Source organism: Thalassophryne amazonica, chromosome 13, assembly GCF_902500255.1.
Source record: "Thalassophryne amazonica chromosome 13, fThaAma1.1, whole genome shotgun sequence".
NCBI classification, from domain to species: domain Eukaryota; kingdom Metazoa; phylum Chordata; class Actinopteri; order Batrachoidiformes; family Batrachoididae; genus Thalassophryne; species Thalassophryne amazonica.
The window spans coordinates 71,854,761-71,880,509 of NC_047115.1; the positions used below are offsets into that span (position 1 = coordinate 71,854,761).

The 25,749-nt window shown below is 41.3% G+C and overlaps 1 protein-coding gene across 1 annotated transcript in view; it reads right to left on the bottom strand.

The window, feature by feature from the left end:
* Window positions 1–18,199, bottom strand: part of sgpl1 (sphingosine-1-phosphate lyase 1) — an 82,298-nt gene extending 64,099 nt beyond the window's left edge. The window contains exon 1 of the mRNA XM_034184655.1: window positions 18,067–18,199. Within this exon, the coding sequence (XP_034040546.1) occupies window positions 18,067–18,078 (12 nt within the window). The 5' untranslated portion in view covers window positions 18,079–18,199. The remainder of the gene's footprint in view (window positions 1–18,066) is intronic.
* Between the last annotated feature and the right edge of the window lie 7,550 nt (window positions 18,200–25,749).

Genomic DNA, 25,749 nt, shown 5'->3' on the forward strand with positions numbered 1-25,749 from the left:
CTTAAGACTCCAGAACTTCCCGCAGCTAAACTTCAGGTAACCTGGCCTCCCCTCTAATTCCCATTCCCGTGAGCAATTATTTCCTCACCTCTGAAGAAACCTGTGTTAAGCCTTTTCTGAACTGTCACTGTTTTGAGGCTCCAGCATTACGAGTGCATTCACTCACACTGTGTGTCTTCATTCCCCATAGTTCCTGGTTTTGGAGGTGAGCTTTCAACCTGGTCCTGGTCCTTGAACCTTAGTAATCCTTCTTCTTCAAGACTGGCTTGGGTTACTGCAGCTCCCTATTTTCACCGCCAGGAGGCGGGCCATCTCTCCATACAGCAGGCACCCCAGCACAGCACCTTTTATTTATTGTTTATAAATAAATATATTTTCCTTTGTACTCCTTCCTGTGTCCAGCTCCCTGCATTTAGGTCCATTGCCTGAAACGGTCCAGTTCCAACCGGACCCCCAACCATAACAGAATTGTTTATTTCCTGACAAACACAATACCTGGTTTCCACAGGGTATGTCACCACTTTACATACAAGACTAGAGCCCCACACTAGAGCGCAAACCTCCACCAAAAGTAGTTTCCCATTCCACAAATTTTTACCTTGGAAAAAATCTTCAAGATCAAAGTCCTGTTGGAAGTGGCTTTTAATAAGCTGAATTAGATGTGGTCAAATGTCAGGCGTACGTATTTAGACGTACTTGAATCAAAGTTTTCTGTGGTGTTGTGAGGTTTTTTGTTTGTTTTTTACTTTTTCAGTTTCTGAATTCTTTTTACAGATAATTTTCATTGGTTATCATTGGTTATCTCTACAATGCATAATTTGTCATTGCTTTGTAGCATTTGGTTTCAAATCTACAATCCGGATCAAACTTTGTCAGGCGATAGTGTCAGTCTGCACCCCACATATGAAAGTGATTGGGGCACGTTAGATTAAGATATAATGTAAAATATCCAGCAAACTGGGCTTTCAATGTTAAGTTTAATGTTAAACTGAAATGGCATAACCTCCGCTGAACTTCGTTGGCACAGGTAAAAATGTCACATGTTGCCATATCAAAACGTCGGTATAAATGTGTTAATTTTTACCTCCACCAATGAAGTTGGGAAGAAGTTATGTTTTCACCCGTTTGTTTGTGAACAGTTTGCAGCCCATAATTTTTCATATATCATTATGAAATTTTTACAAAGGATTCATATCCTAATGGGCAAGAAATGATCAGTTTTCAAGGTCATAAATGAAAGGTCAAAGTCAGGAAAAATCCCCTATCCTTTAACATTGAACAAATTTTTAAAGACTCATAACTGTAAAAACAAAACAAAAAATCTTTCATACTTTAGCGTGTTATGTAGGATGGCATCCTTTATCGACTGACAAATTTGATCTGAATCTGATCCAGATTGCAGATTTTGTGGCCATTTAAATTTAACATTGAAAACAACATTTAATGTATATTTTACATTATATACAGTGAGGCAAATAAAGTATTTGATCCACTGTCGATTTCGCAAGCTTTCCCCACCTACAAAGAATGGAGAGGTCTGCAATTTGTATCGTAGGTATAATTCAACTGTGAGAGATGGAATCTAAAAAAAAAAAAAAAGGAAAAAAAAAAACTAATCAGAAAATCACATTGTGTGATTTTTTAATTATTAATTTGCATTTAATTGCATGAAATAAGTATTTGATCACCTACCAACCAGCAAGAATTCTGGCTCTCACAGACCTGTTAGTTCTTCTTTAAGAAGCCCTCCTTTTCTGCACTCTTTACCTGTATTAATTGCACGTTTGAATTCATTACCTGTATAAAGACACCTGTCCACACACAATCAATCACACTCCAACCCGGCGTCCACCAAGGCCAAGACCAAAGAGCTGTCTAAGGACACCAGGGACAAAATTGTAGACCTGCACAAGGCTGGGATGGACTACAGGACAACAGGCAAACAGCTTGGTGAGAAGACAACTGTTGGCATAATTATTAGAAAATGGAAGAAACGCAAGATGACTGTGAATCTTCCTTAGTCTGGGGCTCCATGCAAGATCTCATCTTGTGGGGTAAGGATGATTCTGAGAAACCCCAGAACTACAGAAGAGGACCTGGTCAATAACCTGAAGAGAGCTGGGACCACAGTCACAAAGATTACATTAGTAACACACTATGCCGTCATGGTTTAAAATCCTGCAGGGCAGCAAGGTCCCCCTGCTCAAGCCAGCACATGTCCAGGCCTGTTTGACGTTCACCACTCACCATCTGGATCAGGGGTGGGCAATTTTTATTTTTTTTTTGTAAAGGGCCAAATGAGTAACAGAAAATATTGTGGAGGGCCGGACCAAAAGGCTAACCTCAAATCTCCACAATAATAATTTTATTCCTATATAAAAAGAATCGAATTCCCATACCAGATCGGTCGCGACCCGGGTTAACAACGTCCGCCACCGGTGCTATTGCCCAACAGGGTGCCGGTGGAAATTGGGCTACTGCTGGGTGAAGACGACGAAGAAGAGGAGGAAAACGTTGCCATGAACAGCGGGAGAAGAAGAAAACTAGAAGGGTGGAAATGAGAGTGGGGACTTTGAATGTTGGTAGTATGACTGATAAAGGGAGACAGCTGGCTGATATGATGGAGAGGAGAAAGGTAGACATTGTGTGTGCAAGAGACCAAGGGGGAGGGAAGTAAGAGCAGGAGCATCGGCGGTGGGTACAAGTTGTTGTACCATGGTGAGGACAGGAAGAGAAATGGTGTTGGGGTCATTTTAAAGGAAGAGTATGGTAAAAGTGTGTTGGAGGTTAAGCGAGTGTCTGACAGGGTGATGAGTGTGAAGTTGGAAATTGAAGGGATGATGATGAATATCATCAGTGCATATGCCCCACAGGTTGGTTGTGAGATGAAGGAGAAAGATTTCTGGAGTGTGTTAGATGAGGTGGTGGAGAGTGTGCCCAAGCATGAAAGAGTGGTGATAGGAGCAGACTTCAATGGCCATGTTGGTGAAGGGAACAGAGGTGATGAGGAAGTAATGGGTAGATATAGTATCAAGGATAGGAATGGGGAAGGACAGATGGTAGTTGATTTTGCAAAAAGGATGGAAATGGCTGTGGTGAATACCTACTTTAAGAAAAGGGAGGAGCACAGGGTAACATAGAAGAGTGGAGGAAGGTGCACACAGGTGGACTACATTCTTTATAGGAGATGCAAGCTAAAAGAAATCACAGACTGTAAGGTGGTAGCAGGAGAGAGTGTCACTAGACAGCACAGGATGGTTGTTTGTAGGATGACTTTAGATGTAAAGAAGAAGAAGAGAGTGAGAGCTCAACAAAGGATCAGATGGTGGAAGCTGAAGGAGGAAGACTGTTGTGTGAAATTTAGCGAGCAGGTGAGAGAAGCACTGGTTGGAGGGGAAGCAATTTTGGACAACTGGAAAAGTACTGCAGATGTGGTGAGGGAGACAGCTAGGACAGTACTGGGTATGACATCTGGACAGTGGAAGGAAGACAAGGAGACTTGGTGGTGGAATGAAGAGGTCCAGAAAAGCATAAGGAGAAAGAGGTTGGCGAAAACGTTTTGGGATAGTCGGAGAGATGAAGAAAGTAGACAGGAGTACAAGGAGATGTGGCGTAAGGCGAAAAGAGAAGTGGCAAAAGCAAAGGAAAAGGCATATTGCGAGCTGTACAAGAAGTTGAATAGTAAGGAAGGAGAAAAGGACTTGTACCGATTGGCCAGACAAAGGGACAGAGCTGGAAAGGATGTGCAGCAGGTTAGGGTGGTAAAAGATGCACATGGTAATGTGCTGACAAGGTGGAGGGAATATTTTGCAGAGTTGATGAATAAAGAAAATGAGCGAGAGAAAAGGCTGGATGATGTGGTGAGAGTAAATCAGGAAGTACAAGAGATCAGCAAGGAAGAAGTGAGGGCTGCTATGAAGAGGATGAAAAGTGGAAAGGCAGTCGGTCCAGATGACATTCCAGTGGAGGCATGGAAATGTCTAGGAGAGATGGCAGTAGAGTTTCTAACCAGATTGTTTAATAAAATCTTGGAAAGTGAGAGCATGCCTGAGGAGTGGAGACGAAGTGTGCTGGTTCCTATTTTCAAGAACAAGGGTGATGTGCAGAGCTGCAGTAACTACAGACGCATAAAGCTGATCAACCACAGCATGAAGTTATGGGAAAGAGTAGTAGAAGCTAGGCTTAGAAAACAGGTGAAGATCTGTGAGCAGCAATATGGTTTCATGCCAAGATAGAGCACTACAGATGCAATGTTTGCTCTGAGAATACTGTTCGAAAAGTACAGAGAAGGACAGAAAGAGTTACATTGTGTGTTTGTGGACTTAGAAATAGCTTATGATAGGGTGTCAAGAGAAGAGTTGTGGTACTGTATGAGGAAGTCTGGAGTGGCAGAGAAGTATGTTAGGGTAGTGCAGGACATGTACAAGAATAGTGTGTCAGTGGTGAGATGCGCAGTCGGAATGACAGACTCATTCAAGGTGGAGGTGGGATTACACCAAGGATCAGCTCTGAGTCCTTTCTTGTTTGCAGTGGTTATGGACAGGTTGACGGATGAGATCAGACAGGAGTCCCCATGGACTATGATGTTTGCAGATGACATTGTGATCTGTAGTGAGAGTAGAGAGCAAGTTAAGTCTAGTCGGGAGAAGTGAAGATATGCTTTGGAGAGAAGGGGAATGAAAGTCAGTAGAAGCAAGACTGAGTACATGTGTATGAATGAGAGGGAGCCCAGTGGAATAGTGCAGTTACAAGGAGTAGAAGTGGTGAAAGTAGATGAGTTTAAATATTTGGGGTCAACTGTTCAAAGTAATGGAGAGTGTGGTAGAGAGGTGAAGAAGAGAGTGCAGGCAGGGTGGAGTGGGTGGAGAAAGGTGGCAGGAGTGATTTGTGACCGAAGAATATCAGCAAGGGTGAAGGGGAAAGTTTACAAAACAGTAGTGAGACCAGCTATGTTGTATGGTTTAGAGACAGTGGCACTAACAAAAAGACAGGAGGCAGAGCTGGAGGTGGCAGAGCTGAAGATGTTGAGATTCTCTTTGGGAGTGACAAGAATGGACAAGATTAGGAATGAACATATCAGAGGGACAGCTCAGGTGGGACGGTTTGGAGACAAAGTCAGAGAGGCGAGATTGAGATGGTTTGGACATGTGCAGAGGGGGAACCCAGTGTATATAGGCAGAAGGATGCTGAGGATGGAGCCACCAGGCAGGAGGAGAAGAGGGAGACCAAAGAGGAGGTTCATGGATGTGCTGAGAGAGGACATGCAGGTGGTTGGTGTGACAGAGGAAGATACAGAGGACAGGGTGAGATGGAAACGATTGATCTGCTGTGGCGACCCCTAATGGGAACAGCCGAAAAACAAAGAAGATAAAGAGCAGTAAATAGCATTATTGTGACAAACAGATGTTTGTCACAAACAGATGTTCTGATTAGGCAATGAAAAAAGAGGTTACCTTATAAAAATGTAATTTATTCAAACAAATTTTCCAAGGCAATAGTGAATAAAATGTGAAACATTTCTGACTCATTACATTTGTGATCCTTTTCAGTCACATTCACACCAAAACGCATTTTAAGTTTAATATACAGTGGGGTAAAAAAAGTATTTTGTCAGTCCCTAATTGTGCCAGTTCTCCTACTTAGAAAGATGAGGTCTGTAATTTTCAACATAGCTACACTTCAACTGTGAATGAGAAAAAAATCCAGGAAATCACATTGTAGGATTTTTAAAGAATGTATTTGTAAATTATGGTGGAAAATAAGTATTTGGTCCATAACAAACAAGCAAGATTTCTGGCTCTCACAGACTTGTAACTTCTTTAAGAAGCTCTTCTGTCCTCCACCTGTTACCTGTATAAATGGGATCTGTTGGAACTCGTTATATGTATAAAAGACACCTGTCCACAGCCTCAAACAGTCAGACTCCAAACTCAACCATGGCCAAGACCAAAGAGCTGTGGAAGGACACCAGGAAGAAAATTGTAGATGTGCACCAGGCTGGGAGGAGTGAATCTACAATAGTCAAGCAGGTTGGTGTGACTAAATCAACTGTGGGAGCAATTGTAAGAAAATGAAGACATACAAGACCATTGATAATCTCCCTCGATCTAAGGCTCCACGCAAGATTTCATCAAGTGGGGTCAAAATGATCATGAGAACGGTGAACAAAAATCCCAGAACTACATGGAGGGACCTGATGAATGACCTGCAGAGAGCTGGGACCAAAGTAACAAAGGCTACGCAATACGCAGAGAGGGACTCAAATCCTGCAGTGCCAGGCGTGTTCCCCTGCTTAAGCCAGTATGTGTCCAGGCCCATCTGAAGTTTGCCAGAGAGCATATGGATGATCCAGTATAGGACTGGGAGAATATCATGTGGTCAGATGAAACCAAAATAGAACTTTTTGGCAAAAACACATCTACTGTGAAGCATGGGAGTGAAAACATCATGTTTTGGGGATGTTTTTCTGCAAAGGGGACAGGACGACTGATCTGTGTTAAGGGAAGAATGAATGTGGCCATGTATCGTGAAATTTTAAGCCAAAACCTCCTTCCATCACTGAGAGCACTGAAGATGCAACGTGGCTGGGTCTTCCAGCATGATAATGATCCCAAACACACCACTCGGAAAACGAAGGAGTGGGTCTGTAAAAAGCATTTCAAGGTCCTGGAGTGGCCAAGCCATTCTCCAGATGTCAACCCATAGAAAATTTGTTGAGGGAGTTGAATGTCCATGTTGTCCAGCGACAGCCCCAAAACATCACTGATCTAGAGGAGATCTGCAAGCAGGAATGGGCCAAAATACCAGCTACAGTGTGTGCAAAGCTGGTGAAGACTTACAGGAAATGTTTGACCTCTGTCATTGGCAACAAAGATTATATTACAAAGTATTGAGTTGAACTTTTGTTACTGACCAAATACTTATTTTCCACCACTTTCCACATTTTAGTGTTTTTCAGTTCTTTTTTATTGTTCAGTGAGAGAAAAACGTTATTTTTAACAAGTGTATCAAAGTCAGGGTGAATGTCTGAGGAGGAGATGTGAAGCATAGCCGACGGATGATCATCAGTGAGAGAGGACCTGTAATTGGATTTGTTAAACTTCATCTAAATTTGGCATTCAGCATCCACCTCTCTCTTTTTGGCATGAGCAGACATTTTTGAGGAGCGGTACACATTGATTGGATTCATTTCCAGAAAATAAATAAATTAATTAATTAAAAACAAAAAAAAAAAAAAAAACACAACAGGCTTCAAAATAAAAGCAATGCGGTTTTAGTTCAGTCATAAAGGCCCGGTCACATGGCGACAGCTGAACGAAGGAGAAAAAGTCAAAAAGCCATAAATCCTCGGGAAAAGGTGCACGAATGATCCTGCACCTCTCCCATCATCGAAATGCCTGCACATCAAGAACGCACGACTGTGAAAACAAAACATTCATGATCACGGGAGCGAAAGTGGGTATAAAACCAAACAATCTCTGGGGCTGCATCCATCCACCACCTCCATCGCTGTCCCCTCGGATAGTTCCCCATGGCTCACGTGAACGTGCTGTGCATTACGCGATGGCTCCGTGCCGGGCTCTGCTATACTCTGGAAGACACGCACACGCAGCCACAAACGAAGGTCACCTGTAACACTAACTTGATAAGTAAATATTTTATTCTTTAATTTCCAGGTATTTGCGGGTCAGTCTTGTCAGCCAAAGGGCCGGATATGGCCCGCGGGCCGTAAAATGTCCAAGTGTGATCTGGATGATCCAGGGGTGATGGTAATATGATCAGATCAGACAAAATAAGAGCTTTGTGTAATCAACTCCACTTGTTGTGTTTGGAGGAAGAAGAAGGATAAGAACAACCCCAAGAATGCCGTCCCAACCGTGAAGCATGGGGGTGGAAACATCATACCGTGGGGGTGCTTTTCTGCAAAAGGGACAGGAAAACTGCATCGTACTGAAGGGAGGATGGATGGGGTCATGTATCGTGAGATTTCGGCAAACAACCTCCTTCCCCCAGTAAGAGCATTGAAGATGGGTCGTGGCTGGGTCTTCCAGCATGATAGTTACCGGAAGCACACAGCCAGGACAACTAAGGCTGGACATACACTGTACGATATTTTCAATCGTTGTACTTAGCTCCAACTCAAACTGTGCGACAAAACCGCAGGGTTTAAAAGTTCAGAGCGCACGATTCATGTTGTCACACTGTATGGCCCGATGCTCTGATGCGATCTGACTGCTCACACTGTACGTTCAAAAGCCACATGTCGGGCTTGTGTTTCCAGAAGCAAAACGTAACAGAAGCTTTGTTTTCTTTTATAAAAAAATGTATTTACATTCTCATGCCTATCAGCGCGAACAGTGAGTGAAATCAGGTGGGGGGGGAAGACTGAACACATATGCGCACACAGCAACATGATTCACGAGAGGATGGTAAAAAAAGAAAACGTAAACATTCATAACAGGTGTTGCTACTTACACTGTTGTATAAATAATAGACTTTACATAAGATTTGCTCTCTCCAGTGTTTGTTCATGGACAGTGCGTGAGGTAATCAGTGCGTAACCCTCACGAGTCACGACGGCCGACCAAAATATCAAACAGGTTTGATTTTCATTCGACCATATGATTCCCCATCGGGAGGTGGTCGTGAGATGTTAAACGCAGCTCGTTACTCCATGTAGACTGCCCGATCAGGACGCACGATTAAGCTGAAACTCGGCGAGATCCAAAAAATTCTTGCACGAGTGAAAAATCGGCTGAAAAAGGGCCAAAACTCACACAGTGTAAGCCCAGCTTAAGGAGTGGCTGAAACTCAAAACCTGAAAGATCTGGAGAAGATCTGTATGGAGGAGTGGACCAAAATCCCTGCTGCAGTGTGTGAAAACTTAGTCAAGAACTACAGGAGACATCTGACCTCTAACTGCAAACAAAGGTTTATCTACCAAATATTAAGGTCTGTTTTTCTATTTTATCAAATACTTATTTCATGCAATAAAATGCAAATTAATTATTTAAAAATCATACAATGCGATTTTCTGATTCCTTCTTTTTTTTTTAGATTCTGTCTCACAGTTAAAGTGTACCTACGATAAAAATGACAGACCTCTCCATTCTTTGTAGGTGGAAAAACTTGCAAAATCGACAGTAGATCAAATACTTATTTGCCTCCCTGTAACGCCTAAATAGATCCTTCTCATTTCATTGGTGGTTTGTATGTCACATGATATTGATTATTTGTCCCATTTGCCATTTTGTTCCATTTACCGTGCGATTTTGGTTATATGTTTTGTACCACTGCACGCCGCAATCACCACACACTCACACTAGTGATGACGGTTCTTAAGCACTGGGCCCACTTCAAGTTGTGTTGTGCGCCGTCATGACGACGCCAGGTGGAAGAAACTCAGTGCGAGACAATGTAGCTTAACACCACAAAAGCATGAGGGGTGCAAAGGACGAAGTGAATCCGACACCAAAAATTAAACATTTCATTTTTTTTGCTCTTATTGTCTCCAGTACACTTGCAACTACTAACAAGCTGGTTTTCAGTTTTAACACCACGATCACTTCTGGCAGCATCAAAGGTATCTACAGCCCCAAAGAATGAGACAACACTTCTGTCTTTGTGCGCGCTGCCCCCTGCTGGAAGCTCCTATTTACTACATGGCTTCCAGCACAGAAGCAGCTGAGCAGCAACTCTCTACTCAATAACAGTGTTGCCGTCAGGCAGAGGTCTTGGAAAATAAAGCAGTGCTGACTTATGGTTTGGTGTATAAATAAAATTAATACTGATAGAATAACTCCATTAATGTCAATTCTGTCATTTGTACAGAGTTAAAATATAACATATCTTTTAATGTTGAATAATGCACTAATTCTGAAGTTTTGTAACACAAACAGACAGATGGAAAAGGATTATGGGTAAAATGTGCCTCCACTAACATTGACTGATTGACTCATTCATTCTATGTAAACACCAGCACGTGAATGTGAAGTGTGTCATGTGTTGGTGTTTACAGATAAATGTGCTTTTGTAAAATATGCCATTTTTTTATTTGTAAAAAAAGGCATTTAAAAAAAAGGCAAGTTGTAATTAAATAACCGTCTGATATAACAGGTGTTCATATAAATAGAACACTGCCATGACCTACTGGTGCCAGACATTCAGTGCTTGAGCTGGGCTTATACTGTGCACGTTTTGGCCCTTTTTCAGCCGATTTTTCACTCGTGTGAGAATTTTGATTGCGCTGAGTTTCAGGTTAATCCCGTGTCCTGCATCGTGTAGTATACATGAAATAACGAGCTGCGTTTAACCTCTCACGACCACCTCCTGATCAGCAATTGTATGGTCGGATGAAAATCAAACCTGTTTGATATTCTGGTCGGCCGTCATGAGGGTATTCATGAGAGCATAAACAGTGATCATCTCTTTGAGAGAGCAGCTTCTGTCCCCCCCCCCCGTTTCTTCAACTCATGTAAAGTCTTGTAAAGTTTTTTTTTTTTTTTTTTTAATTTAGATGTCTCCCATCGAGAGTTTTTGTAAAAAAAAGTTTGGGGAAAAAAAAAAAAAGCTTCTGTTTACATTTTGCTTCTGGAAACACGAGTCCGGCGTGTGGTTTTTGAACGCACATTGTGTGTGTGAGAACATAAATCGTGCGCTCTGAACTTTTACACCATGTGGTTTTGCCGTACAGTTTGAGCTGTAATCGAGTACAGTGATTGAAAATATTGTACAGTGTCTGCCCAGCTTTAGGGCAAATACTGCCATGACCACTACTGGCCAGTAGATGGCAGTAGAGACCGTGGAAATTTGCCAAAACAAAATTCCAGATAATCCATGTCTGCTATGTTTAAGATGCGTGGAATTTAATAAACGCAAACACAAACGCAATAACAACGTCTCAAACTCAGAATATATTCACGAGAGTTTTAGGCACAATATACAAAGAGTTTAATGTTGTTGTCCATGTGGAGCCTGATCAGAGCATCTCAAATGCATTTCTTCTGTTGTGAATGTACCCATACCCATAATGCACCTGGGCACACCATCTCCACACTAAAACCTTCAAAATTAGCGCATTACTTTAAAACTAAAACATATATCTGACATTTTCACTTTATAAACCTCAGACATGACGTTAATTTAAATAACTTGTCCGAAATTAGTTTGCTTGACATTTTAACCATAAGTTAAACCTGTATGCCTCTGGATGACTTGGGTGATATTGCCAGCGTAACAGTATGGGGTCAAAATAATTTTTTTTTCTTTTTCTTTTTTGTGACCAGTTCTCCTTTGTCTGCAGAGGATAGAGCAGTTTCTTCTAGAAGCATTTCTCCTCTATAGAGGGTAGAGCTACACATTTGCCAGGTAGGTGTTCAACTGATTATAAATTTTATAACTGTTTGTAGCTATTCAGCTTTGTTTACCACATACGTTAGCGGTCTAAAAATTATTGGACCAAAGCTTATCGGAAGATAATTGGTCTGATGATGGTTTTCAAAGTTATCTGAAAAGCTAATCGGATAATAAAAACATTATCTTCGATAATTAGCGGTTAGCAGATTAGCGGAACTGTGCCCACCACTGCATGAAATATACAACATGTCTAAAATTCTCCTCTATTACCTGAGTATAGAATGGACAACTCAGCTAGTATAATTATATATTTGTACCCATACGTTGCTAAAGCATTTGACAGCAAGTGCAATTTCAGTAAGATGCTGCAAGTCCAAAGAAGAGAAAAAAAAATGTACGCAAGTAAACACACACACGCCCAAACTGAACGTAAATATTCAGGAAACAGTCACAGAATATTCAGAGGGTGGAACAAGTAAAAAAATAATAATAATAATAAATAAAAAATGATATGGAAAAGGTGGCACAGCTGAAAGGCAACACCACATATGTGTGACTGCTGCTTGGGCACATGTTCGACGCTTGCGTACATGGTGTGACTGGTACTGGTTGCGTTTTCAATGTCGAGCAAGAAATAAGGTCAGGCTCCATTTTTTGTGTGTGTATATACTGTAATATCAGGATTATAAGCCACTACTTTTTCCCCACACGCTTTGAACACTGCGGCTTTTACAATGATGCAGCTAATTTATGGATTTGTACAGGCTTTTTCATAAGTCGAAATGCCTCAATTGATTTCCTGAAAGCTGCGCTCTTCTTGCGGTGTAAATTCACACACAGTGTAGGATCAGTTAGCGGAGCGGAGCCTTCTCCCCCCACCCTTCCCCACCGGTTCTCTGTCTTGGCGCAACAAGTCGAAAAAGTCACAGCGCCTCATTTACGCCTCATTTAGCACAGACTCCATCCGATCCTGGCTGCAGGAAATGAAATTTGGAAAAAGAAAAAGTTCAAATTACTCAGTTCTCCGTGTGAAGCAGAGACACCGTACACACGTGCTGGGTGATGTGCACGTCAATATTCACGTGTGACACTTCAGGGGTAAAAAGCATTTACACTATGTATTTAATTAAAAGTTAAAAAAAAATTTCTGTCTAACATCTTTCTGTGTAAATATCTCATGTTACAACGTGGAGACCTGCAGCTTATGGACAAGTGCAGCCTATTTATGTACAACTTCTTTTTTCTTTTTAAAATTGGTGGGTGCAGTTAATATTCAGGTGCGCTCTATAATCCGGAAATTACGGTAGTCTGAGGCGATGTCTTTGTTCTTGTTTTTTTTTTTCTGCACATGCAGGTCAGTTCAAGACAATGAGCAGCTCACAATGGAATCTGATATTGGCCACATTAAACCGAATAATGTGAACAGAACAACAACAACAAAACATAAAAATAAATAAATAAAATAATCAAACCTGAGCAGTAGATCAGAACTGAGCATGAAGGCCTGCAGTGTGAATGTAGTGAAAGAGGGGCTAAGCAAACACAATGGGACATGTTAACACAGTTCTAGCCCGCCTTTGACGATTTCTTTGACAAACAGGTTAGAAGAAATGTCAGTTTTGAAACAAAAGAGAAATTAGCTCATACATAGTGCATTTCACATCACATTTAATTGCATTTTCATCATCATCGCAATATGAGAACGTGCAATAAACAAAAAACTGCCTAAGGTGCAACGACAAAGAAAAATCATTTTACAACCCCTGGCAAAAATTATGGAATCACCGGCCTCAGAGGATGTTCATTCAGTTGTTTAATTTTGTAGAAAAAAATCAGATCACAGACATGACACAAAACTAAAGTCATTTCAAATGGCAACTTTCTGGCTTTAAGAAACACTGTAAGAAATCAAGAAAAAAAGATTGTGGCAGTCAGTAACGGTTACTTTTTTAGACCAAGCAGAAGAAAAAAATATGGAATCACTCAATTCTGAGGAAAAAATTATGGAATCACCCTGTAAATTTTCATCCCCCAAATTAACACCTGCATCAAATCAGATCTGCTCGTTGACATTGACCCTATGCCGTGACATTGACCCTATGTGTCTTTTTGCAAGGAATGTTTTTGTAGTTTTTGCTCTATGTCAAGATGCATTATCATCTTGAAAAATGATTTCATCATCCCCAAACATCCTTTCAATTGTCCAAAATATCAACATAAACTTGTGCATTTATTGATGATGTAATGACAGCCATCGCCCCAGTGCCTTTACCTGACATGCAGCCCCATATTATCAATGACTGTGGAAATTTACATGTTCTCTTCAGGCAGTCATCTTTATAAATCTCATTGGAAAGGCACCAAACAAAAGTTCCAGCATCATCACCTTGCCCAATGCAGATTCGAGATTCATCACTGAATATGACTTTCATCCAGTCATCCACAGTCCACAATTGCTTTTCCTTAGCCCATTGTAACCTTGTTTTTTTCTGTTTAGGTGTTAATGATGCCTTTCGTTTAGTTTTTCTGTATGTAAATCCCATTTCCTTTAGGCGGTTTCTTACAGTTCGGTCACAGACGTTGACTCCAGTTTCCTCCCATTCGTTCCTCATTTGTTTTGTTATACATTTTTCGATTTTTGAGACATATTGCTTTAAGTTTTCTGTCTTGACGCTTTGATGTCTTCCTTGGTCTACCAGTATGTTTGCCTTTCACAACCTTCCCATGTTGTTTGTATTTGGTCCAGAGTTTAGACACAGCTGACTGTGAACAACCAACATCTTTTGCAACACTGCGTGATGATTTACTCTCTTTTAAGAGTTTGATAATCCTCTCCTTTGTTTCAATTGAGATCTCTCGTGTTGGAGCCATGATTCATGTCAGTCCACTTGGTGCAACAGCTCTCCAAGGTGTGTTCACTCCTTTTTAGATGCAGACTAACGAGCAGATCTGATATGATGCAGGTGTTAGTTTTGGGGATGAAAATTTACAGGGTGATTCCATAATTTTTTCCTCAGAATTGAGTGATTCTGTATTTTTTTCCTCTGCTTGGTCTAAAAAAGTAACCGTTACTGACTGCCACAATCTTTTTTCTTGATTTCTTATAGTGTTTCTTAAAGCCAGAAAGTTGCCATTTGAAATGACTTTAGTTTTGTGTCATGTCTGTGATCTGCTTTTTTTTCTACAAAACTAAACAACTGAATGAACATCCTCCGAGGCAGGTGATTCCATAATTTTTGCCAGGGGTTGTATTTGCACACACAATGATGCAAGGTAGGATTTCACCCTTTAGTGCTGACACTCAATTTTTTTTACAATGAGAAGAGTGGGAAGCCAGTAGGAGGTAAACGTGTTTTTAGTCAAAGTAAGGTGTGTCAGAGGCTAGGATAGGATCTCACATCTCGCAGGTTTTCCTCGTATCATGCAGGCCTAGTTCACATACAGTACTCCAATACTGTGCCAAGTTCTCCCATAAAGAAGTACTTGTTCCAAACATGTCTTTAAAGATAACAGAAACACAGAGCAATGTTTCCATAACAATAGCACTGTCTTCCAGTCCAGAACAGAATATTGCACAAGGACATACAGCTTTCCAAGCAGATGGAAAACTGGTTACATTTATTCATTTTCTGTTCCCACTTAATCCAATCAAGGGTGACAAGGATCTGGAGCCTAGCCCAGCAGTCATTGAGCAAGAGGCGGGGTTCATCCAGAACAGGCGGTCATCTTATCACATGACTACATATAAACAAACACATTCACACCTGCAGCTAATTTAATGTTTCCAATTCACCTAACCTGCACATCTTTGGAAATGGAAGGAAGCCGGCGCACCGGTGTAACAGTGTGGGGGTAAGATATCCAGGGGGAAGATATACTGTTACACCGGGAGGGAACCCACACAAACATGGGAAGAACATATAAACCCCACACAGAAAGGCTAGTCCTTTCTGTGTGGGGTTTACATGTGATCTTAGGATATTCTTGCTGTTAGGCAACACTGATAATCACTAAGGCAGCTGCCATGCTACCAAAACAGGTTACAGAGATCTAATAAAAAAAATCTAAAAATTAAAAAAAATGCATCTGTTCAACATCCAGGGGGAATTTTACACTTAAAACCTTCATACGATGAATTATATCATCTTGATGAAAAAGCGTATGCAGCAAGACAGCAAAGAATTTAAATTTCACCATCTGCACACAAATACAGGCAAATGCAAAATAGGTCACATTTCTGATCACCTTCCTCCATCAGTTGGCAGATATATTGATTCCAGTTTTGCACTTTAAGTATCCTCCTGGGCAGCACTCTCACAGAGGAGCCAATGCAGCTCAAAACTCATTTCTGAGACAGCAGTCTGTGCTGTGGTGCTACTGGAGAAGAACATATCAAACAAAATCTTTCAAACTCTAAAGGATCCTGTCCACAGATATGTTCATGGCCCTGCTGGTTTGACCGGTGTTCAACTGTTACAGATAGCTGTTTAACTATATATCTTTAGGGTGATCTCCCATTGCTGGTTTTTGATATGCAATTGTGTATGCTTTAAACAGGAAAGAAAAAAAAACAAGCAAAAACAAACAACCTAATACCCAAACAGGACCTGAAAACATATCTACTCTGTAGTAAGAGTTGCAGTGAAAAACATGATGCTGCATTTCCCCTATAATTTTTTTTTCAGGCCTTGTGGTACTCACTGACCCCCACACAATAGCAAGGCGCATTCCACAGAAAATGTGAGGCGCTCAGAAATGCAAAGACTAGAGTGAAGTGATGCACTCATTATTTATGTAATCCTGTCACAGTCCTGCATTTGTGATGAAAAAGAACCTGCTTTTCGCAAAACAATACAAAACTATTTTTTTATATTAAAGAATACCAAAATACTAGGCTCATTCAGTTACAGCTTCACTAACAAGACCAGTAAGTGGGTATAAGCAAAATCAAACGTGCATATTTACAGTCGCAATCCAAACCAGTCATCACTGACAGATACCAGGTTGCATGCGCACCTTTTAAAGACACCGTCATAAAGCATATCCGCACTAAGGAGACTTGGGTCTTATGTGGCCTATGGGGCACCAGTTTGTAATCCTCATTCATGCACTGCAGAACAGCTGATCTTCTGTATCAGAAACTATCACTCAGACCACATTAAAAATCACAGTTTTCTGTTTTGTGGTATTTTTAAGCTTCCTCAAACACTGATTTTGGAGGGAAACAAGTTTCTGAGGACTTTTGACAGCACAACTGATGAGGGGGCATTTCAAAAAAATGAAAGTAAAAACGTACGCAGGACTTCACAGGTGGAGGTGAAGTCCTTTGACTTTTTTCAGATTAGTCAAAATCTGTGGAGTAGATGTCAGACTCAGATGCATGACACTTTCTATTGAAAGCTCTGACTGCACTGATACACACTGTAGTGGGAGCTTTTAACTCGGGATGGGACTGATCCGATCCCGGATTGGTATCGGGTTCTGATACGATCCTGGGTAGGTATTGGGTTCCAATACCGACGTAATTCACATATCGGAAAATACCATTCCAACCCGCGACATTTTCCGATACTGAAGAGCCAGTGTGAATCCTCTCAACTGCTGTTGTTTGCTCTCTGCTTGTTTGCTGTGGAGTGGAAGGAGGGGGAGGTTTTCTGAAGCCAGGCTGTTTGAGAGAGCTCTCTTCACAGTGTTCCAGTTGCAGTTAGTGGCAAATTTCTGCCCAGCTCTGGGGTTCAAACTGTCTGTTCGTCAACCATGGATTTTCCAAAAAATTAACTAAAATGTTGCTGAACATGTGTGCTAAAAAGTTAGCCGCTTCACTGTCCCAATGCTGTCAAACGCTATGAAAAGAAAGCTCCGCGTGCAACCAAGGAGGAACCAAACAGAGATTCTGGCCACTGAAGGGGAAAAAGACTCCATTAAAATCCTGTGCATAAGCATCGCTGATGATACATTTATTTTACAATTGAAAGGCTTTGTGTTTCCAAAAAGTTCGAAGTTTGCGCAGCACAAAAATAGTGAGAGAGAAAGAAAAAGAGACAAAGAGAGAGGGAGACAGACAGGCAGACAGAGAGACAGACAGGCAGGGAGAGAGACAGACAGGCAGGGAGAGAGACAGAGGGAGAGACAGGCACCAATAGAGACAGAGAGAGGGAGAGAGACAGGCAGAGATAGAGACAGACAGAGGAAGAGAGAGACAGGGAGAGACAGACAGGGAGAGACAGACAGAGGGAGAGAGACAGACAGACGACTTAATTTTTTCTCTGTAACAACACTTGCTTTGACAATGTAAACATAGGTCTCCCATATCAATAAAGCTCCACTGAAATTGAAATGAGCCAGGTAGACAGACAGACAGACGGACAGAGAAAGAGTGCTGTCTTTTCTCTTTAAGTCTATAAAAAATAAAAGTACTTAATTCTTTCACCAAAACATCAAATCTGGGCTTTCATCTTAGATACACCTTCTAGCAAATTGTAGCTGAACTTTCAGATCTCCTTTTAAGAAAATCCTCATAGAAAATCAACAACACTTGCACTGAACACAAAGACACTGATAAAGTGTTTTCTGAGAGCATCTTAGAACCAAACGAACCAGCAGCTCACTTCTGATGACAAACAAGTCCCGCGGCCACACCGGAGGAAGCACCCCGGCAGGTCTGTGCGCGTCAAAAACAAATAAAAACAAACTTAAATATGCGTCACCAACCTGCTCAGCCATTGTGTCCCCGAACAATCTGTCCTCTATTTGTTCTGACACTCAGCAAAGTCTCCTCCGCCGTCTGCCGCTCTGATCTACATGAAACTAAACCAGCAGCAGAAAGCTAACGCTGTTTGAGGAAGTGCCGGCCGCTGACTGCGCATGCGCACACCTCACAGCGCGCTGATTGGCTAACGCGTTTAAAAGCCCGCTGTGGCTACAATTTTACTGCAGGGGGGTTAAAACGTCAACTACATCAACAGACACAAAATTTGGGGATTTTAATGAATTTCCACACTATTGCTACTTTATTCTTCATTCTTTAATATGTTCGATGTCGCTGACATTAATGAGCAAAGCTCTTCACTCTCAAACAATAATTTAAAATTGAATAATTGTTGCAGAACCTCAAAATAATGATAGGCTAATTCACAATTATCGTTACCATTTTTTATGGCAATACTGTAATAATGTAAAGAAAGCAGGTTTTAGCCCTTCACCATCTATGCTATACTCTCAATGTTCCATGAGATTTAAATTATAGTTCAAACCAGTGGCGGCGCCAAGGGGGGGCTTGGGGGGGTTAAGCCCCCCAATAATGAGCTAACCCCCCCAATAATTCTGCCAATAATGTGAATAGCGACTGACATATTTGTGGATCTCAACTGCAGTTTTGCGCTGAGAATGTCTCAGTATTGCGTAACTGAGCAAAGTGATGAATGTGTGTGCTCGGTGATCCACCAATGCTGAATCACCCTTCACAAACAGAATTTTCAGTTTTGCAAATAGACATTTATTTGTAAAAACCCACACACGTTACAAATCAGAAATTTGTGTTTGTGGATCACAAAGCGGGCAGCACGGTGGCTTCGTGGTTAGCAATGTTGCCTCACAGCGAGAAGGTCGTGGGTTCAATTCCCGTGGCCTTTCTGTGTGGAGATTGCATGCTCTCCCCGTGTTTGCGTGGGTTTCCTCCGGGTGCTCCGGTTTCCTCCCACATCCAAAGACATGCGGGTTAGGTGGATTGGAATCTTTAAATTGTCCATAGGTGTGTGTGTGGGTGTGTCTGTATTTGTCTGTTTGTAGCCCTGCGACAGACTGGCATCCTGTCTTGGGTGTACCCCGCCTTGCGCTCTATGACTGCTGGGATAGGCTCCAGCCCCCCGCGACCCATAACTGGACTAAGCGGTAGAAGATGGATGGATGGATGGATCACAAAGCACGTGTACAAATCAAAGGATATTTGTAAATCACCCTTTGCGCATTTGCAAGTATTAATGAGACAAATTTAACTCCATACTCCAAAAATTTAAGTTTCCTAAATATTTATTATGGCCACTCTTAAAACTTTGCTTATCTTTATAATTTTATTACTGGTAAATTTTAGAATTGATTTAGATGAGATATACTTATTATCTCACAGGAATATAACACAATTATCTAGAAACTACTTTTTGCGCAGGAATTCATCAAGCATGTCGGCCACAGCTGGGCACTAGCACAGAAGCTGTATATCATTGTTCAGCAATCATTTTAAGTGATGTGTGTGCATTGATACCACATTTTAGAGGAGCACGGGTGACTAAAACATACGAGGGCTGTCCGTAAAGTATAGGTCCTTTTTATTTTTTTCAAAAACTATATGGATTTCATTCATATGTTTTTACGTCAGACATGCTTGAACCCTCGTGCGCATGCGTGAGTTTTTCCACGCCTGTCGGTGACGTCATTCGCCTGTGAGCACTCCTTGTGGGAGGAGTCGTCCAGCCCCTCGTCGGAATTCCTTTGTCTGAGAAGTTGCTGAGAGACTGGCGCGTTGTTTGATCAAAATTTTTTCTAAACCTGTGAGACACATCGAAGTGGACACGGTTCGAAAAATTAAGCTGGTTTTCAGTGAAAATTTTAACAGCTGATGAGAGATTTTGAGGTGATTCTGTCGCTTTAAGGACTTTTCACGGTGCGAGACGTCGCTTAGCGCTCTCAGGCGGAGTCATCAGCCTGTTTCAAGCTTAAAACCTCCACATTTCAGGCTCTATTGATCCAGGACATCGGGAGAGAACAGAGAAGTTTCAGAAGAAGTCGGTTTCAGCATTTTATCTGGATATTCCACTGTTAAAGGAGATTTTTTTAATGAAAGACGTGCGGACGGGTCCGCGCGTCGGGACGCAGCCGACGCGGCGCGGCGGCACAGGAAAAACACCTCCGTGTTGATAACCATTTGTTAAAATCCAGTTGGCTTTTGATGGCTTTCAGTGGAGTGAGTATATGAGAAATTGTTTATCAGCTGGAGATGTTCCAACTTGTCCTCAAGGCTTCCAACAGAGGTGTTTTTCCTGTGACGGAGCATCGCGGCGGCTGCGAGCCGACGCTGCAATCCGCCCGCACATCTTTCATTAAAAAAATCTCCTTTAACAGTGGAATATCCGGATAAAATGCTGAAACCGACTTCTTCTGAAACTTCTCTGTTCTCTCACGACGTCCTGGATCAACAGAGCCTGAAATGTGGAGGTTTTCAGCTTGAACAGGTTGATGACGCTGCCTGAGAGCGCTGCACGACATCTCGCACCGTGAAAAGTCCTTAAAGTGACAGAATCACCTCAAAATCTCTCATCAGCTGTTAAAATTTTCACTGAAGACCAGCTTAATTTTTCGAACCGTGTCCACTTCGATGTGTCTCACAGGTTTAGAAAAAATTTTGATCAAACAAAGCGCCAGTCTCTCAGCAACTTCTCAGACAAAGGAATTCCGACGAGGGGCTGGACAACTCCTCACACAAGGAGTGCTCACAGGCGAATGACGTCACCGACAGGCGTGGAAAAACTCACGCATGCGCACGAGGGTTCAAGCATGTCTGACGTAAAAACATATGAATGAAATCCATATAGTTTTAGAAAAAAATAAAAAGGACCTATACTTTACGGACAGACCTCGTATACCTTAGTATTTATAAAGCAATTTACTATATATTGTTCATTTCGATGACATTTTGTGGAGCCCCTCCAACTTTTACCCCAGCTCCCCCTCAGCCCCCCCCCCCCCAACAAAAATTTCCTGGAGCCACCACTGGTTGAAACTTAGAAATAAAAGACAAATTATTAAAGAAACACTGTGTTCAACCTCAGTCCTTCCTCAGTCCTTCGGCCGTTTGCTTATTGTTTCTGTTACTGAGTGCATTTATTTCATACATGGTGTTACACCAAACAATACAAATTCATGTTTCGGAAGTGATCAGTTCATGCTCGAACATGATTTCATCCAGTGGGCAGTTTTTTTGTGCCATTTCCGCTTTGTGGCTTCGTCTACCATTGAGCAAGCTCGCAACATTTTGGCTTTGTCTACCATGGGCAAATTTTTTTGTGCCATTTCCAGTTTGTGGCTTCGTTTACCATTGAGCGAGCATGCTTCGCTCATATTAACTCTAGCAATCCCTCGTGGGGTATTACAATACATAGAATAAACTATTCGCTCTATTGAGGTTTCAAATCCAGCAAAATCTCAGAGAGGTGTCTGGAAAGCGAGATATCAACAATACTGAGAACTGCATTGAGACTGTCAAAAAATGCTGCAATTTTACCGCTGCACACAGATAATGGCATTAACATGTGTATTGTGCCTAAAACGCTCCTGAATATATTACACTATGTAACACAATTTTTGTTCCTGGCTTCTAAGTGTTATATTTCAACTGCTTATGTCTAAAGTCTATGGAAAAATGACTACATTCAGCGCAAACTTTGATTTAATTTTTTTTAACATTCTAGAAAGTTCTAAAAGTTTCTTGAAATTTCTAGATAATTCAGGAAACTTCTAGAAAATTCTGGACATTTCTAGCAGTTACAGAATATTCTAGAAGACTACTCAGTAGTAGTGAAGGCGAATCGAGAATATTCTTGAAAACAGACAAATTTCAAAATATCATTGTCCTGATCACAGAAGCAAAGTTTCTGTGGAATAACAACTATTCTCTATTTATTTAAGGCATAACAGGTTAGGAAAACACACTGTGTTCCCAGGAACAAAACAAAAATAAAAATTTGTTACATAGTGTTATCAAGCTTTTTAGATGTTGTTATTGTGTTTGTTTTATGTAAACATGCAATAATCTCAAGTGATTTTTCCATTATGTGCTATGGGAATTGCTGTCAGCCACAATCTACAGGGCTGTATTAAGATTGGGTCCCACAAATCTGGTGGGAGCGGGCGGTCAGAACTTCGCTGCAGGTGGGAGCGGTCGGGTAAAAAAACACTGCGGGAACAGAAGCGACAAGATGACTCCGTTATAAAGGAGAATAGTGTAAAGTATGTGGTACTCACACACTACTTTCAGTTTAAATAGAACTTCTTTAATATAACAGGAGAAGCGGACATAAGAGGAGCGAACAGGTACAAATACAGAGAGAGACACACAGTGCAACAAGTTACTGTGGCAACACTGCATGCCCATATATGGCACACACATTAAACTGTCTTTAAATAAAAACAACCAAATAGTAATGCTATTCCTAACTAATGCATGAAAACACATACAGGTCAGGGAACTGAAACAAACAACCCCATGAATCCCTTTATTAATAGCCTAAATTATGTGTTTTCTCCCACGGGAGACACATTGCGGGAATGGGCGATGAAGAAATTCATCCCGTGCAGGGCTCTACCACAATCGCTTCCTGGCTGTTTATACCATTCTGGGGAAAAGTGAACACAACTTTTTTAAGGACAATAAGCAGGGCTCTTTAACACCCTACTTATTGTCCTTTACAACACTGTTTGTGCTGTTTGTTCCAAAGTAATATATATGTCTGAAATTCAGTTTGCATTTATGAAATTCCATGCAGGTTGAAGGCAAACACGGAATATTTGGAATATTTGTTTTTTCAAGTTTTCATGAGTCTCATGCATGCAGTCTCTTATAAATTTGATGAAAGGCATAAAAATGTAGATTTTGGTAGTATAATATTCAATTGTCGTGGTTTTTCTATGTTGTTTGGATTGCAGAGCTTCTGACACACAAGGGATTATGGGATATATCAATAGGGGGAATAACATAAGATTCACAAAACAATGGGGAAGTGCAAAATTATAGCTGTTATTCTGTTATTAATATACATGAAATCAGGAGTAGCACGAAACAAGCACCAAAAAGCTAAAAACAAGAAACTAACTAAGACCATTTACATAAATTATTTCCCCAAAATAAAGCATAACATCATGTTTAAAAAAAAAAGAAAAGAAAAATACATGAAAGAGAAGATTTAGCTTAAAGCATGTTCTGACTAACGAAAGGAAAGTTACCTACAGTTGTGCTCAAAAGTTGACATATCTTGGCAGAACTTTTGTTTTTTGGCAAAAAACTTTTTTTTTTTCTCATGGTTAGTGGTTGGGTGAAGCCATTTATTGTCAAAAAACTGTCTTTACGCTTTTTAATTCATAATGGCGACAGAAACTACCCAAATGACCCTGATCAAAAGTTTACATACTCCTGTTCTTAATACCATGTTTTGCCCCTCTACAATTCTGCTGTTGTTTATTTGTCCAGACTTCAGGGCCTATACAGGGCTTACTTTGTCTAAGAACTGTTGTGTTGATTTCTTGCTTCCTAAATGTGTGTCTGCTTATGGCCCTGTCACACCTTGACGATTTAGCTTGCTTTTGCTGATGTATTAAATATTTGGCAAATATGCTGGTGTCCTTCTAATAAGTTATGGGTAAGTTTTGTATAAGTTAAGAGCACCTTGAAGCACACTGGTATACGTCGTAGTATGGCAAAGTCATTGAAAAATTTTGTGCATGCACAAAATTTTCAACGCATGTCAGCGTGTGGCTCAAACAAAACTGTAGTAGTTATTCAACGATACTTATGTATAAGAATATAGTATATAAACCAATTAAGTTTAACCATAAACTTTAATCGAAATTTTCTGAAATTTTGGAAAACTCTTGGGCTCACTCTCTCTCTCTTCTTTCACCCCGTCTTCCTGTCTCGCTTTGAAATATTCTACTGCTGAGCAAATCACCACATAAAGTTTCTCATTCTCTCATCATAAATTCTTCTTCATTTCATTCTCTTTGATTGTGTTTGAAAGTTTAGAAACATTATACAGTCTGGTTCATCAGTATTTGGACAGTCCCGACATGTTTGTAATTTTGCCTCTGAACACCACAGTGGAGTTGAAATGAAATGATCAAGATAACCTTGCTCATGTGAGGCACAATGATAATACTGACAAAGAAATGGAGTCATAGGTCATGCAGTCAGTCACGCAAAGGAAACTGCAGAACCAGTTATATTCATTTGCTGATACGCACAAAAACTTGTCAATGAAAATTATGATGCTTGAAGAACTCTTATTCCTATGTCTTTGCACAAAACAAAAATGATGTTGGCAGAGTGCAAGCTGGTCTTAGGACCACTGGGGGATCTGGAGGTGGTTGCATCAGGAAGGGTATCTGGTGCAAAACTCCAATTCAACATGCCGATCCACTTCGAATTTGCTGTGGCAACCCCAAGTGCAAACAAGGGAGCACCTTACTTTGTTACTCGCACAAAAATGTATCCCAGTTTTGTTTTTGTTAACCTTCTCAGAGGAGCCTCAGAGGCTGCATGTTGCTGATATTAAAGAAACCTGAGTGTCACATACAAATGTATCACTTTGAAAGCCCTGATGCTGAATTCAAGTGTTCCCTGTAAACATTCTCCATTCAGTAACCTGATGCCTCACTCAGAGGCTAAGTGCACCCCATGAGGCTGCATCTGTGTATATGACTATCTGTTGTGATCTACACACCAGAAATCGCATTTTTTTAATATGTCCAGTGTGCATTGTGTGATGATCACCTTTGTAATGATCTGGTTCAAAGAGTTCCAAGTATATAGTAATACTAAAGCAAGACTTATGGTCCTGTATGTGCCACATCAACATCGTAGTTACTTGATGCAAAAGCATGTCAGTTGGTATTTGGAGCTGTTTACAAGGGCCCCTTCACGCATAGTACGAATATGTACAACTCAGGGCGACTCACGGTGAAACAGGTCATACGCGCCAACCACGAAAACATCGCGCCAATGGGCAGGTGTGCACGATCCCAGTGCAACAGTTTGTGCATGTGACGGTGTGTTTCGAGCAGGATCACAGTGCGAGCAGCTGCACCACATCATGCCGCTGATGTGGAGAACAATAAAATAAAAAAAACAGCTGTATAATTAGTGAATATCACTGGGTTGATATATATAATACATAAAAATGGACGCAATACAGAACCCCGTGGTTAAATAACTTTGCTGCTGCTGTTTGTGCACAATGTGTTGGGAAAGTGTAGGAACACGGACCCACAACAGGGGGCGCAAATGAACGGACAATGGAGTAAGTCAAAATAACAAGCTTTACTGTTGTGAATGTGCACAACGAATACAACCAATCACAGCAATGGACAACAGTCAATTCACAAAAGTGTCGTGTGGGCAGGCTCGAAGATAGGAGACGCCTCTCCAAGGTAAGACCGGAACCACACGGCTTCCTCCGCCACAGGACCCCGGGAATACTGGAGCCGCCAAGTCCCGAACTCCCAGGTGGCCACTGCCTCCGCGTGTCGGACCTGGTACTGCTGGCGAGGAACAAAGGACAGTTAGATGGGGGCGCGTTTGCACCCAGGACTCCGAACAGCAGGGAAGTTACCTCCACCTCTCGTTGGAAC